At 40.0% G+C, this 16,897-nt stretch overlaps 1 protein-coding gene across 2 annotated transcripts in view; it reads right to left on the minus strand.

The window, feature by feature from the left end:
* arap2 (ArfGAP with RhoGAP domain, ankyrin repeat and PH domain 2) overlaps positions 1-16,897 on the minus strand; it is a 132,848-nt gene that overhangs the window by 17,216 nt on the left and 98,735 nt on the right. For both annotated transcript variants that reach the window (XM_008435470.3, XM_008435469.2), the window contains exons 19-26: positions 16,745-16,808; positions 16,085-16,248; positions 14,239-14,451; positions 13,328-13,433; positions 11,892-12,039; positions 8,383-8,460; positions 2,004-2,078; positions 1,406-1,523 (exon numbers count right to left, since the gene is read on the minus strand). In XM_008435470.3, the coding sequence (XP_008433692.2) occupies positions 1,406-1,523; positions 2,004-2,078; positions 8,383-8,460; positions 11,892-12,039; positions 13,328-13,433; positions 14,239-14,451; positions 16,085-16,248; positions 16,745-16,808 (966 nt within the window). The remainder of the gene's footprint in view (positions 1-1,405; positions 1,524-2,003; positions 2,079-8,382; positions 8,461-11,891; positions 12,040-13,327; positions 13,434-14,238; positions 14,452-16,084; positions 16,249-16,744; positions 16,809-16,897) is intronic.

Raw genomic sequence — 16,897 nt, forward strand, 5'->3', positions numbered from 1 at the left:
ATTTAAAAAAATGTACAACATTTTCCAAAAATGTTGCAATTCCCTCTTAAACATTATTCCAAAGGAGCTCGGTCTTATAAATGCACCAAGTATTCAAAGCGGAGGAAATCCTGCTGTCCCTGACAAAATATCTCAGCATTGACTAAGCGTCCTTAGCCCAGGTTGGGCTAAGGACAAAATTAATCATGAAAGCAATTTTTGTAATTATATTTCAGGTGCAAAAAACAAAGAGGGCTACTGAAAAAACATGCGAATGAAAAGCACATTATGAGACTACGGTTTCATGTAATGACTTGAAAAGACAAGACTGACATTGATAAGAACAATAATAATTTTTTTCTAAATATTGAATCCTAACCGTTTGAGGTCAATTAATAGCGACCTTAACTGTGGAAAGTGTTTTAGATGTTGGTTTTGGATTCTTTTAAAATCTTATGAATGAGTCGCTGTCGCACTTTTGGGGAACTGGTCAGCCAATCGCAGGTTCAGTACCGTTCCACGTTTTCTCCATTTCCAGAATGATAAATGTCACCGACTTTGCTTCTCCTCTTGATTTATTTACTTTTCTTAATATGGGCATAATGCCTTGCTTTTTGACTTTATGCTGTCAGACAGATCCCATTTAAGCAATTTCATTATCCTAAAGGTCACATAGTAATCAGGCACGGCTGTGGCGAGTGAAACTGAACTTCACTCTCCAAAGCTGTGGGCTAAAACCATTTCCAAAATAAGACCAGGTTACTTTTAAAAGCTTTTATATGTTATTTATATGTTAATGGAAAGAAGTAAATCATTTTGATATTTGGTCAAGTTATCAGAAACTGAAGAAATCTGCAAAAGGGGAAATACTTTTACACAGCACTGTAACTTAGGCCTAGCTGAGATTTTCAGTGAAATGTATTTAAAGAAACTATAATATAATATGGACTCATATACAAAAAGGTTCTGGTTAAAATACAGCAATGTGATGATAAAAGATTATTGTGTTTTTAGATTTTATTATACTTTTAGATGTAAACATGTTTTATAAATGAGCATGAACTGAACTGTACATAAGTTTTGATCTCAATATGACTACAGTATTTCATTGCAATACTGTATAAATGAATTCCACTTATTTGAATTGTAGCTGAACCAAAGTTTCTGCTTTGTAATTGGAGTCAAATTAGACCCCATTTGAAAGAAAATGAGCTTTTTCTTCTTTGTTCTAAATAAAAAGTGTCATTTTTTATGCCAAAGTTGTTTATTTCCTGACTTCCTTGCTCTTCTAAGCCTTTTTTTCTAGAACGCATAAATTTATTTGACAAGTCATATCAAGCACCCCTTAATACGATGCAACCCGAATTGCACCATTAGAGTGATATTAATAAGCAAAACAAAAAAAAAAACTGAAAATCTTGCATACCTAGTTCTCCATTTTCTATAACTTCAAAGGCGGTCCACAAGTCATCTGCCTGAAAGGTGTCGTTTCTCATACTCAGCGCAGTTTCTGCGAGCTCGCAGGACCGCATACTTGGAGAGAGCTACCACAAACAAAAACAAAAACAAAAAGAAAAAAGTATCACAAGGAGAAAATACCATAAAAAAACATGGATTTATGCAAATTGATTCATTGTACAACAAGGAGAAAACTGCCACCAAACTTTTCTCTTTTCTCTGCAGCTTTTGTCTGAACGTAAACCCTCTCAAGGATTGCGGAAAACATTAGATTGGAGTCTGTGACCTTCAACTGCCAGCGCCCCACGGAAAACGCAATTACTTGCACAATTTAAGCAGATTTCTTTGATTAGTTTGTTTTTGATTCATTTCAGTGGCAGTAATCCCACCAGGTTAAACCACAGATGTCTCAGCCTTGTTCCATCAACCTCCATTTATTGTTCAGCCCACTCTTTCACCCTCGACAACCTCCATCCGCTCTTGCTCTCTCTTACTTCCCCCCTCCCGCCCTTTTACATCGGGGCTTCCACAAAGCAGCGGCCTATGCATAAGACACACACGCTCACCTTTATTAAGCAGCATTGCTCCGGCTCACGCTTTTCCAGATACACCTCGAAGATCAAATCCCCTGCTGGGCAGAACTGGAGAGAAAGGATGAGGAAGGGGGGCAGAGGGGGGGAACTGCATCAGTCAAGTGATTTGTTGCTTTGTTTACAGAAATTCAGCTCCAACGCAGTAAAGCGGAAAAACTAGAGAAGAGTGAGAGAAATTGTTAAAAGTAATTGTAAGAGCCAGAGGGCTTCTCTTCAAAGCAGGAGGAAAAATAAAATGTAATGTGGATAAAAAGCCAAACCGACTAAAGAAGAAGGGGCAGAGGTCAAAAGCTCCAATCCAAGTACAAATCTTCACTCGAGTGTCACATTGAAGCGAGCTGAGTTTGAGGAGATTTAGAGGGCACGCCTGAAGACGCGTGTGTTCGCTCCCCTGCTTTTGTTATGACAGGAAAAAAAAGGTTAAGTGCCAGAAAATGGCCCTGTGGTCAATAAAGACCCTCGGGTCGAAACAAAACCTAAAAAGTCAAATAAATAAAAGGTGTTTAAAAATTTGTAGGTTTATGAAAATAAATGAAAAAAAAGATTTTTGGGGGGGCGGGGGGGGGTTCACTGTTGAAGAAGCTAGGGAAACGTTGAACGCTAAAGCTACTGAAGTCAGATCCAGCTGAGCGGGAGAATAAAGCACGTAAAGAGCAGAAGAATCATGTTTTACAAAAAAATAAAGCAATCTGGATGTTTACTTCATGTTGAAATGGTAGTAAGAATTTCTAATCCTACATTTCACCATGGTGGTCGTTTCATCTCTGCTACATTAGTGCTAGTTTATAAAGCCTAGAGAAAAGGAGGCGAATGAAGCTGACAAACAGTGTCTCAGTCAGAGCAGAGACCTGCAACACACAGAATATGCTCAATAGTCAATTCCACAATTTCTCACTGCTTTGACTCAGTGTCATCTACCATTATTTTGTTTCTTTTACCACAGCAAAATATGTTCAACCATATAACAGTCTGTCAATATTGTGGTTTTAAGGAGTTCTAATGCTTTTGCATGACCCCATCTACAACCAGCTTGGCCACTATCATCTCCCTTTTCATTGTTTGTTAAAGAAATTATAATCAGGATTTTAGCTAATGAGGATCTTACTAGATTTTAATGAATGAAAAGTGGGTGGAAGAAGCTCTCAGATATTCTGATTACAATTGAATCTTTTTCAATAACTTGAAGTCTTGACTGGTGCTCTCTGCTCTTTTGCAAGAAATCGAACAAATCCGAGTCGTGTGATCTTACACGTTTTCAATTCAGTGACCACTGTTTTCAAGGAACAAAAAAAATACCTGATCAAAATATCCCTGGTTTAAATGTACATGTAGCTGATGGAGACTGCCATTGTTAAACAGTAATTCATTTGCATAAATGCCGACACGCCTTCCTAATGTGTCGGCTTAAAATTCCCTCAAGTCAAATACGTATTTTTAATAAAGTTGTATTCTAGACAACGATGCCGTGTTTCCAAGGTTCTGGGGACTTTGGAAATCTCTCTCGCCAGAAAAATGGAGAACTAAGTGAGCATGAAGAGGTTCCTTTTTCCTTAGCTACCTTGAAATTGCAGTTACATTCCCTTTGTCATTTCAATGGGCAGGTGAACCAAGGTCCATTAATGGCTTGAGCTGTCTTATAATAAGAGGGATAGGGCCCCTCCTGACTCCTGTGGCCCAAAAATGACTCGGAAATTACAGTCATTTAAACCAATGGAGCAAAAAGCTGTAATTGTGAAAATGTCACATGCGGATATGGAGCCACGTTGTTACGCTCTGTTCTCTTTTCCCCCTCTCCTTTCTATTCACGTTTTGTGTGAAGGCCGCAAGATCTCTTTGAGACCGCTGAATCGGTGGCGCTGCGAGCGAAGGAAATTAGACAGAATCAAGGCATTTTTGTAGTTAATTAAAGCCAACGCCGTGCTGGTCGTGAATGCAGGGCATCGATTTTAGAGCTTAAAAGGCATGGCACCTGCCTTGCTCCTCATTATGTCGCTGATTCACTTTACTCCTCACTGTACGCCGAGCTGTCCTGTCCTCTAAAGGATGCTTGCCCATTCCCTTCCATTAATCAGAACCTTTCAGGACCTGGCCTGCAGAATACAGAGCTGTGAAAATGTGTTTGCTTCCTTTTGGATTTCTGCTGTTTTTTTTGTCACTTTTTAATTGTATCATTACATCAAACCAATTGTTAAATTAGACCAAGACAATCTGATGAACACAAAAAGAAAATGTTAATTGACAAAAAAAAAGAAAAAAAAAAAGAAAAAAAGATCAAAACCTTCCCAACTTGGCCCCAGTGTAAAAAAACAAAACTACCCCCTTTGCTAAAACATTATTTTTATTTCTTTTTAAGAGTTATTAGAGTATGTGCGTTATTATCTACAAATTGAAACAGCGGCAAACTTCATCAAGGTTGGCCGGCCTCACAAAATCGCTCCAAAAGTACATCACTGACTCGATCCAAGAGCTCAAAAAGAACATCTGAAGAACTTTGTCATCATCAGTGTTCATGATTACATAATGCGAAAGAAATACTTCCTTTTGTCAAAAAATGCTGTTCACGATTGAAAGGACATTTGGTAAAATATTCTGTGGACGGATGGGCCAGAACTGGAACCTTTAGAAGCCGAAATAAAACTAATTTTGAGTCAAAATTGGCAGTGTTACCGTCGTGTTCTGGGTCTGCTTTGTTGCTTTAGGTCCGACTGATGAAGCCATGAATTTTGCTCTATATTCCGAAAATACAGGAGGAGGTTTTCTGGTCATCAGGTCAGAAATTTGATCTTAACCACACTTGGGTAGAGCAGCAGGACAACAAACCAATTCACACCAATGGATTCATCTCAGACAACATAAAATGAAAATCTTGTGGTCAAGTCAAAGTCTGCATGGTGCTGCTAAAAACCCTTCAATTCATACAACCGTGGTAAATAAATGATCCCGGGGGGGGAGTACTTATTTACTTATTTAAAAAAGTCTTGCTGGATTGTCTACCTTTTTTTTTCCACCAAAAAATTTAAATAAACATTTCAAAACTATTTATTGGATTTGCTTGAATGAACTTTAGAACTAAAATTTGTTTGCAAAATTTTAGGCCACCAAGGAAGCAATCTGCAACATGTTTAGCAACCTTTCAGTCCAAAAAGGTCGAAGATCTCTAGATGTACTCCCCAGACGGTATTCCTAATTGGTGGTTCAGATTCAATATTTAGACAACTGCCAATGAATCAACATTTGCACAAGCACTACTCTAATATTTCTCTACGGCTACAATAACACTGAATGGAAGATTGGCATGGCATGTCAGCACTTAGCTGGACGTGCAGCTGAGTGTAAGTGCAGCCTAACTGAGCAACTCAAAACAGCTTCAGAGGTAACTAAGTAAAGAATAAAAGCGACTTAATGTCTCATTTGGATTTTGTTTGTTTCTTTTTTTTCCCTAGAGAATTTGATTGTGACTTTTTGCAAAAATTTTTGTTGAGAAACTGAATAATTGAAAATCACTTTGCTTGCCAAGCTGGATCTGAAATAAAAAGACAAAGTGTTAGCATCTGGATGCTCCACATTGTATGAGGGAGAGAAACGGATGTTGCCCACAATAAGAAATCTGAGGGAGGAAGGTTTAAATAAATTAAGTAGGAGTAAGCCAATTATCCAGATTTGTACTTCAGTAGATATTTTTTTTTTGTTTTTTTTTGCAATACACAGTTTAGTAGGAATTATTCCCGGTACGAGTATGAATTTGGCTTCATAATATATTACAAAAGTGGTTAAATATTTAAAAACCAGTACAGCGTCCTCCAAATTAAAGGACGCAACCTGGAACAGGAAAATAATTTAAAATAATTTAAAAACGTATTCCCAGAAGCATGACCTTGCACTTAAAAACTGCTGCAGTTCAGCAATCCAGTCAGCGCTGAAGATTCTTAAAAAAAAAAAAAAAACCTATTCTATCCACATCCGAATGGTTTCACTGAGGCGCAGAGGCTTTATTCAGGAGCTTGACCATGCAAATCTCTAGTTATATAAAATCAAGTAATGCACGCTTTCTTTTAAGAGTTTAAAGCAAGTTTCTTGAGGCAGAATTTAAAAAAAAATTTTTTTACAGGATCTAGTGGCCTGGACAGGATGAGAGAGATTCCCAACACCGGGAATCAAACCCAGAACCGCAACCTCGGCACATGCTGCATGCGCTCTACCAACTGAGCCACACAGCGCCCCCTTGCTGCAGACAGTTGAATGAACTGGAACTACCCCCTACCCTAAAGGACAACAAGCAATCTAAAGATGGAACATATATAATGATCTGCAATATATAACTTTACATGACAAAATCAGAATTGAAAACTCACTGTTTTGGTAGTCATGTGTGCGGTGTTACATTATTATGATAAACATCTTTATCAAAACATAAGAAAACACTGATTAATGTGATTGTTAAAGCTACATCAGGAATTAAAATGATTTTACAACATTTGCTGAAATATTGCAGCAGAAAAACAGCTCTCACGTCTATGATTGTTTTACCTTCAGGAGACAAAACGGCACAAATTTGAGGGCCTTACATAAAAACCTCGACCTCGATAATGGCTCCAATGAAAGATAAATTAAAAAGCTAAAACTGAAATATAATCATTTATCGTTTTCTGTCCAAAAAAAATCACAAAAAAAAACCCCACAGCCGAGTAAATCAGTGATTAAAAAAAAGAAGCCAAGTGAAGTTCTGTTTTATGTGACAGTTTATATATAGGCTTCAGACACACTATAAATAAATAGGAAAGCACTGCAAGTCCAACCTTTATAAACCTGTGGGTGGCAAATTACATTGTCATAAACTTTTATCGCATTTTCAGACGAGTGGCGAGGAGATGCTCTGCAGCAAAATGGAAGGATGCAAAGAAAAAGAAAAAAAAATGCATTTCAGTTTGTGGCTTTGGTCCCGACTAATATTTAATGTAAAAATTCTATACAAACAAGTTCTACTTTGCTTTCAATGAACATTTAAAATATAAATATACTTATGTAATTTGTGAGAAGTTTTTTTTTTGTTCTTAATGTAAAGGTGAATATAGAAAGTGTTTTTATAAAAGAAGAAAGCAAGGTTGAATTAGTGCAAATAAGCACAGCGTCAGTTTGGGCTCTAGTCACACGAAGTCATGCAAGGAAGGAAGAACCGACAGAAGGAGGGCAGGTAAGAAGAAAGGATTAACGTGTCAGTAGGACCAGAAGTAAGGTTACAAGGAGGGAAGGATACAAGCAATGGAGGGAGGAAATGAGATAAAGAGTGGAGGAAATGAAAAGAAGCAAACAAAGAAAGGACCAAAGGAAGTAAGGAAGTATACAAGTAAGGAAGCAAAGGAGGGAGGGAAAAAGGGAATGGTGACTCAAGGGAGAATCTGTCCTCATAGAAGGAAGGATGCAAAAGAAGGTGGCAAAGGAGGAAAAAAATGGCAGACATGAGTACATCAGGTCTTGTTTCTTATTTTCCCAGACCTGGAAAATACTGATCCCTAAAACCCAAAACTTTTCAGAATGTGCGGGATCCCCGTTTTGAACACATGCTCCTCAACACCAAGGTAGAAACAAAGCCAGCGAGTAATTAAAACTGACAAAGAAAAAAGTAAAGTCAGATGATTAATGTAGCATTAAATTAATCCGAGCTTCACTTTAGAATGCTAATTCATCCCTAAAACACGGGCACCAAGCTGAACTAACTTAATGTAGGCGAGACAACTTTTACATTTCCAGAAATCTCCATTGTTTGAAAGAGGAAGCGTTCATAACGGGGGGTTTTTTAACCAAAAAAAAAACAAAAAACACGTTATGTACTTTCCAATTTTGAAGCCTTTTTTTAACTTTAAATAAAAACCTAAACATCCTCTTTAGTTTGTGTAGTTTTTACCTGCAGTAGTTCTCCTCTGAGTAGCCCTCAGGCCCAACATGCTCAACAGAACGGACACGTCGGAGGGGAAGATTGTGGGGGCAGAAAGCCTTCATAAACAACTCCTTTCTGATTTCTGCAAAGGGGGCACCACGGGATTTAATTTTCCACCAACTTATCTAAACCAAGAGGGTTTTTTTTTCCTCCCCCCGTCATTCAGGCATAAAGCACCTGCTGTAAAGGTCAACGAGAACAAAATCCCAGCTTCTGCTCCCTCTGCCTCCCCTGCTCATTTCGGCTAGGAAAAAAAAAAAAAACAAAAAAAAAAACACACACACAACAGAAAAATGAAGCCCGCGTTTGAGTCCCATGATGCATGCAGGGAAATCGATGTGCACGCGCACACACACCCAGAAGCGGCTCCTGCAGACCCGGAACACGGTTCTATCTGGACTGTGTGGGTCGACTTACTGCTGCGTCCTTCTTTTCATTCCAGCGTGTGATGAAGCTATTCTCCGTCTCCATCTGTTGCACCTGGTCTTCATTGACCTGTTTGAGGCAAAACAGAAAACACATCAGCGTTCACAATCGGACACAAAACAGCTCCCATTTAAGACACCTGTACTCGCTTGATGGAAATACGCACTCAGCCCGACGTTGTGTGCCATTTGGATTTTAGGTGATAAAGCAACAAAGTAGTGTGCGATCGTGAAGTGGAAAGAACACGAGACGTGGTTTGCGAATCGTTTACAGTGAGCTCCGGACTTTGAATCTGTCACCAGCCCCCCTTTAACTTTGACAGCCCTAAATTAAATACAGGCAACAAGTATGTCTTGTTGCCTTCAGAAGTCACCTAGTCAGTAGAGTCCCGCAATTTGCCAGTTATCATAAAATGCAGCTTTTCCTGGAAGGACTAAGAGGTTTGTTAGAGACATTTAGCAGACAAACAGCATCTTGAAGAACACACACGCAGCAGATAAGTTAGGAATAAAGTTGAGTAGTTAAAATAGAGGTATGTTATCAAACTGAAGGGTCCACAGTAACTCTGGAGGAGCTGCAAAGATCCACAGGTCAGGTGGAAGAATATTTTGACAAAAGAACTGACAAAATCTGTCCTTTTTTCGCCACACTTCATGTGTGGCGAAACACTGACCTGAGCACTGCCATCACCATGTTTCACATTGTGAAACATAGTGATGGCAGAATTATGCAGCGGGGTGATTTTCATAAGCAGGACGGCTGGTCAGAGTTGAAAAGAACATGGAAAGCTAACTGCAGGGAAATTCACTTCTGCAAAGTGCTAGTAGCAGGTGGGTTGAGTGCAATTGCATACCACACTTTTCTGATTTCTTTCTAAAGAAAGTGTATAATTAAAAAAACATGTGAATAATTTTTCCTCTCAGCACAATCATGATCTACAAAGCCTTGGTGAATCATCCAGGGAGTGCGAGCACTTTTGCAAGGCACAGTAAAAAGAAAGCAGAGGAGCAGGTCTAACCCAGAGGAAGGTTTAAAATTCTAGCAGCAGAAGCAGGTCATTCAGGAAAAACCTCCGAAAACTAATTTCTGAAGTAAAAAGTGGGCTGGAAATGTTTGATACCGCTCAGCTCCAGCTGAATAGTCTGCTTTCATAAAGATCTGTTGGGGGAAATTACATTTCTTTTTCCAACTTCTTCCTTTTTTTTTTCTTTTTCTTAAACTTCATTATCATTTTCAAAGAACAATTCGATTTGTTAGAGTCATAGAAATGGTGGAGAAGATGGCGGGAGGGGAGGAGATGGAGGGGGTGTACGGGGAGGGGGGACTCTCAAACTCGTCGTGTGTGTTTGGGCCTGATAATAAGAGTCTGCCGACGACATCCGGCACAAACCCGAGGCTTAATTACTGAGACGTCTCCTCTCTTTTTATGTCACATCGAGTGCATTCACTCTAAGCTTAATGGCTATTTGTCATGCGAACGATGGCGTCTCGAACCGATTTGGAGCGAATGCTTCTCCTGTAACATCTAAACAAGAGAAAGATTGGGAAACTCCACGTGGGAATTAGCAGCTGCTCGGTGCCGCTTATCCCGTAAGCCGTGTTAGCTCTGCAAGGGTAAGCGTGATCCTGTGCCCCCGTCTCTCACTCATCTACACATCGGCAAAAAGTCACGAGAGTCCTGGAGACGTGGCAGCAACAGCTCCGCTCCCCAGATGGCTCGAGTGTAAATAAAGTCATAACTGCAGCTCGGTTTAGATTTGCAATATGGTTTTATTTAGATATTTGATTTATCTCTGCTTCTGTTGTCAGGACAAACTCTGGTCCGATACATCCGGCTGAGTGTGCTTCATGCTTTGTAAAGTTTCCATTTGCTTTCATTTGAAAGCAGAACTGCGACTTATATTGCCACAGATGTTAAATTGCTGCATACCATTTCACTGATTGCTCATACTGCAGCTGCAATAGGATCATCTGCATTTTTTATTTGGAAAATATTTACATTTAGCTGCAGGCATGCATTTAAACATGAGTGCCAAATTATGTTATTAAGCAAGTAAGTAAAGTTCAAATCATGATTTTATTTATGAGGGGGAAGGTAATCTGAGATAAGTTTGAGTTGAACTGACAGACCTGCAGAGTCAAGAAATCCCCGCAAATAGAACCTGTGATTCACACGTCACAACAAACCAAAAAGTAAAGTTGTCGACATATATACGTGTAGGTAAGGTTGCAAAGTCATTTGTGAGGCCTGGAATCCAGCAAGCTACAGTGAGAGGGGTGACCTATGGAAGTTATTCCAGGCGCCCATCAACGATTCAAACAGGAAGTCAGAAAATAACCTAAAATGGCAGGTAAAGCACCGTACGCCTCACTTGCCCCGGTGAAGGTCAGTGTTCATAATTCAACAAGAAAAGAGATCAGGAGGGACGTGAATCCTTGGTAGAGTTCCAAGGGAGAAAACGCAGCTAACCAAAAAGAACATAAACACCTTTCTGACATCATATCCTGATGATTCCAAAGCTTTTGGAAAATAGTCTGTGAAAGTTTGTTTTTAGTTTGTGTAAAAAAACAAAACATTTCATAAATAGAATATGACACTGACAGTCAAATATGGCGGTGGCAGTGTGACGGTTTGGGGCCGATTTGCTACTTTGGGACCTTAACGTCTCGCCTTAATTGATGGAATCATGAATTCTGGTCCTTAACAGGAACAGGAGGAATCTTGCGCATTTCCCCTAACTTGGCCAAGGCAAAACATCAGCAGATCCACCAGACAAGCTTTCACCAGACGCAAAGTTAATCTTTTTTCATTGGCCATCTCAGTACCTAGACATAAAACCATAGAGAAGAGACAGTAAAAAGAAGAAGACGATCAAAGAAATTTTGAAATCTCTTCAAAATCTTTCAAACCTTGTGAAATAATGTAGCAGATGACCAAGAGTTGTCCTCTTTCCACAAAGAGAGCTGTTATCATTCTTTTTATTCAAGTTAGGTATTTGTGAAATAAATAGCTTCAGACATGTAGAGCCATGACGCAGGAATGAACTGCCCAACGCACAATAACCTCTTGAGGTAGATTTTATTATGTGGATTTTGGTCCAGTTGACCTGTTTCTGTTTCTCTTCCCTGATTTTCTTTTCTTATAATAGTTGTTTTTAGTTTTGGAGATGCAGTGTGTGGAGAATAAACTTGGCATACATAGGACACAATGCAAAATAAGAGCGAAGACAGTGGAGTTTTTTTTTTTTTTAACAACTTATGCAACGTGTTTATGCAATGAAAAAGATGGATGTTACCTAACTTCGCTTGATATGGGTCATCGCAGGCGGAAAACCCATATCAAGTGAGCAAGTAAAACTTAGCTCTCTTGAAGTCTTATGTCCATCCTTTAAAATTGCACACACACGCACGCACGCACGCACGCGCACACACACACACACACGCACACGCACACGAAAAAAAAAAACGAATTAAAACACCAAAGCGTCTTTTTGTCTTACACTAAAAAGCGTAACATAGTTGCTGATTAGGTCACGAATCACGCTCATTTCCTGCGGAGTCTGTCCTTGCGTCTGGAACAGGCAGGAGGAGAAGACGGCGGCCAGTTTTTCACTCGGCATTCCATTGAGGTGGGAGCACTGCTGAATCCTGTACAAAAAAAAAAAAACGAAAAAGCAAAAGCGCTTAGTAAAAAAAAAGAAAAGAACCCAAAACCCTGAAGGTAAGCAAACGACCACAGAGAGCTCAGCACCAGCAGCTTACATCTTTACGGCGCACTCGGAATTGAATAAAATGCGAGGCTCTGGGCCAAACTCAGCACCGGGCCAATTAGGCATTCTTGAATCAGTACATATAATTAACAGCTGAGTGACAACAAACCGGTGCAGGTATCTGAGGAGGGAGAGGTGTGTGTGATGTGAGCATCAGTGAATAAGACATGATGACAGCAGAGTGCTCATGTCTTAATCCAATTAGAGGTGGAAGAACCTAACAGCTTTGTGCCGTGATGCTGCGGCGGGACAAGATCCAGAGAGGAAACCTGGCTCCCTTAAATTTTTGCATCCAGTGTTCGGATGCACAGTTCATTTAACGCTAATTGCTATTGTTTTATTTTACGCCAACCTGCTGTTTATCATCAGTAAGCTGAATAATAAAGCTAAATGTTTTGTATATTCGGGCAATGAGCTGAATGAGAATGGAAATATCAGAAATTCATGGAATAAGCTGAGAGGAATAACTTCTATAGTTAAAAAAAACAACAATTCCCACTGAGCTATAAACAGAGCCACTCTTACTGAGGAGTTCTGCAATTTGTTTGCTAATTGCCTGCGTTTTCAATAATGTGCCGCACAATCTGGTTGAGACGGAAAATATGGGCAAACGGTACAAACAATGAGGAATTTATTCAGCGTTTTCAACCCAAGGACACAGTTTTTTCCAGTGATAAGCAGCCTTTTCTAATTAAGCTTGCATTTTGAAGAACCTGCCAGCATTCCCACTGTACAGTATTTATGACAATGTCTTGGAAACTAAGCAAGACTTGTGAACGGGGAAAGTATAACAAAATGTTATATTATACAAAGTAGAGCAGTTTTTTTTTTGTTGCAGAAAATAAGGGACAATAGATGAATCAGAAGTGGACAAATGGCAAATCGAGAGCTATTTGGATGCAACGGCTCAAATTTCATTTGCATCTTAAGAGAAACCCAGACCACTTTTCCCAGGACAAATTAAAGGGTGTTTTTGTTGTTTTGCTTGTTTTTTTTGTTTTGTTTTTTTTCCACTGTGGACCAGCTATATTAAAAACCAGCTAGAACATGCATGTTTTCTGCAGGAGCTTGGCAGTGAAACAAAAACACGACCTGCTTCCAATTACAGGTGAAGAGGACCGAGATTCCCTGACTGTGACCAAAACCGTGAGTCTGCGTGCACATACCTGTACAGGTGCTGAAGCAAGGCATGAAGAGTCGATTTGTAGAGTTTTGGCAAACTCTCTATGAAAGTGGAATACTTCTTCACCCTCTGCTTCTCGTCCGTCTCGTCTGCGAACAAAACCGCACAAAAACACGGCAGTTATTGCAACAACTTTGTCCCGTTAACGATGACGGTGTGATGATCAAACAACATCTCCAACAAAGGTTTTAGAGCCAGATGAGACAAAGATCGACCTGTTTGCTCTCGATATCAAGACGAACGTTGGGAGGTGTCAAAGTAACTGGATTCAGACTAAAAACAGGGGCACCAAGCATGGTGGTGGCAGCATCCCGCGGAGCGGTTGTTAAGCTCTCAGTGGTAGCGGTGCATTGCACAGATTGGAGTGAATAATGAGGAAGACTACCTCCAGAGTCCTCCACTTTATCTCATTTTAACAGCGGGATGGATGGAAACTGGGCACAACTGGTAAATTGACTAAACATGTGTAGCACCTTTCTAGCCATACCAAACACTCAAAGCGCTTTTAAACTAGCTGTGTTCACAACATTCATACGTTAAATCGGGCACCCTGACGAGACAGAAGGAAGCTGGAAAAAAAAAAAACACCACAGCTTTCACAGATTGCAAGATGACTACTCTCCCCACTGAGACGCAGGACAGTGGTGTCAAACACATCTCACACAGGTGTGGACGTGACGCCTGTGAAAATGCGGTTCGTGAGAAAATCTGTGAAATTCAGGCTTGTGCGCCTATTTGTTGTTGGCGTTTCTATGACTCCACAATGGAAAGAGGACATTTCGACTAAATCTGTTTGCATTTGTTTGTGACTGTAAACTAAAAGAAGCTGCAATACAGAATCTTTTTAAGACAACCTTTTGTTTCTCTCCCATCTGTAGCAGTCACCTCACTTACCCAGAGCTGACACCCAGTATGGATAGAGCTCCTTGGTCAAAAGTGCGTCCTCCAACTGGGATAAGAAGCGCTTCAGGGTGTCTGTTACGTCTTCCAGCTGATGCTCCTTGTTCCTCAGCTTCACATTGCGGGCATCACGAGTGAACTCCTCCAGGAGGAGGGACACCCGGGCAGGGTCCCCCGGAGACTGGTAGATCCCCTCCTGGCACAAGCCTGCATCGAGAGTGTGGTTATTTATTAAGAATCAAGCAGAGCAGATTTTTTTTCTTACAAAGTGCTGGATTGTAAAACTGTAGGATAAAAGTATTGCTGTAAGACATCTTGGTCTCGTCATTTCACAGTTTCTTACATCAGTTTTACAGCAGCACTGCCAAAGTGGCAATAATCTGTGTATAATGTAGGTTTTGGTAACCGCTTTGCGAAAATATCGACACCCTTGAGCTTTTATACGTTTTGTTACAAATTCAATCACAGCTATCATTGTACTGCGTGCTACTTAACCTGTTCAGTTTAACACAACTTCTTCTAAGTTGATATGCGTGTTGTTGCATGAGCACTTGGGCCATTTGAGATGGGTTACCGTTTTCTAAATGAGGTAGAAACTATTGAGGAGGAAGATAAGTGTCAAAAGCGCATGCACATTCAATGACATGCTAAAAGTCACAGTGCCATGTAGTGGCCTGGCATGACAACTACAGCTGACTCAAAGTGTCTTGATGGTCTCATCTAAACACTGTACTTTTTCCCCAATTGACATCTCATAATACAGATAGTGGCCTCTTCTAAACATAGCCTTAGATTATATGAATAGTCTTGTCATAAGATAGGTCAGCTGTTCTCACACAGACACTCTTACAGAGTCATAAAGCAGCAGGGGTTTGGGTCCTTAATGCTCGAGACTAATCTTTTTGTTACCTTCCCGACCCAGAGCTCATCAGGATCAAAGCTGTCCTCTTTAACATCAAAGAGAAATCCTTTTTCTTCACAAAAGGTAAATGGCGAGACTATCTCTGCTTTAGCGCCACAAAATCTTTGGTGCACAACTTCACACTTATAGTTTAATCAACCCTTTCCTCCCTTTTTTTTGGGAAACACCAAGAAACTACGACAAGACGACCTACTGTCACGAGCTCTACTGACCAGAAACTATAAAAGATGGCCTGAATTAACTGTTAGCTAGCGCAAACTTGACTCTTTTGACTGTATTGTTCTAATCTAATAAGGCTTTATTAAATGTATTACTTCTCATTCAGACTTTTGTGAAAGTATTCTTTCTAAGACTGAAATCATATTGAATTGCTGTCCACAAATGCTCTCCATCTAATTTCACTCGGTTTGAACTAAATTGGAAAGCAGAATAGGCAAATATTTTAGGAGACCAAATATAAATGCAAACACACACACGCACACACGTTTAAAATTTTTATTTGGAAGAAAATCCAACGTATCCGTCTCCATCCACTCCACAGTTTGGCGCTAATTTACTTCAGTCTATTTTCTAAAATCCCAAGAAAACGGATTAAAGCTCGTGGCTGTAACATGACGAAACGAGAAAACACCGCAAGGGTTATCAACGCCTTTGCATGGAGCCGTATATTTTGTTGGGAGCGGTCCCACAGCGAGAGCATGGTGAAAAGTGGACTGCCTTTTTGACATTTCCAAAAATACCGTGAAAAGCGAGGTAGGATAATGTCACCACATTGTGCCAGACAACATTAAAAAGCATGAAAATCTCATCTCCGTTGGATGAATAAGCTTCTCAAGGGGGGAAAAAAACTGAACATTAGTCATACAGAACTCACTCTTCCAGACTCGAGGCTCTGCAGGTAAATATGCGGCGACTCACCGTACTGAGTGACAAAAGCAATGCAGCTGTCGACTATAATAGGGACGCCGTTTTTGGTCAGCTGCTGGTCACCGAGCGCTTTGCCGTCTGTGCCGGCGGCCAGCGTGATTGCGGAGTGCCACAGAGAAAAGTCCATCCTGTTGAACCCGTGGATGTAAATTGTTCTGGCGAAAAGATGATAATATCAGCTAAAAGCCTGAGTGAAGATCACCCGAGGTTCACACGTTTTTGAAAAAAAAAAAGAAAAAAAAAGAAAAACCCACTTCTGAATCATTTAACAAACAACTGCCGAGATTAAAGGAACACAAAAGCGCTTCTTCTACATCTTCCCATGAGGTTTGATGAAATACACACAAACAAACAGCAATTAGTGGCATCAGCACAAAGTCTTGTTGCGTTATTTAAAAAAATAAATAAAAAATGGAGTCGGAAATTCTCAGCCGCATTGTGTTACCATCTCAGTCCTTGTCTCCTTATCTCAGGCGTAGCTTTAATTACCACAGATGGCTACAGAAGGTGAAGTGGATTTGGACTAACAAGACAACAAAAAAAAAAAACGAACTCAAAGCTAACAACACTGACTAATGAATATGCTTTTGGTGAATGGAAAAACATAAAATTAATTATTATCTATTTATTTTTTGTCAAACAAAGACATACCTTCCGCTTTCCACCATCAGAAGAACTTGGATCTTGTCTTCGCCCTCGACATGTGTGGAGACAGCTGAGGAAAGAAAGGGTTTGCAGGGGACAGTTTAGGTTTGCCATTTGAAACGGCATAATCTCAGTTTGGCTAAGCTTGAAAGATGCATG

The sequence above is a fragment of the Poecilia reticulata genome, chromosome 18, assembly GCF_904066995.2.
Source record: "Poecilia reticulata chromosome 18, P_reticulata-male-v2, whole genome shotgun sequence".
Lineage (NCBI taxonomy): Eukaryota > Metazoa > Chordata > Actinopteri > Cyprinodontiformes > Poeciliidae > Poecilia > Poecilia reticulata.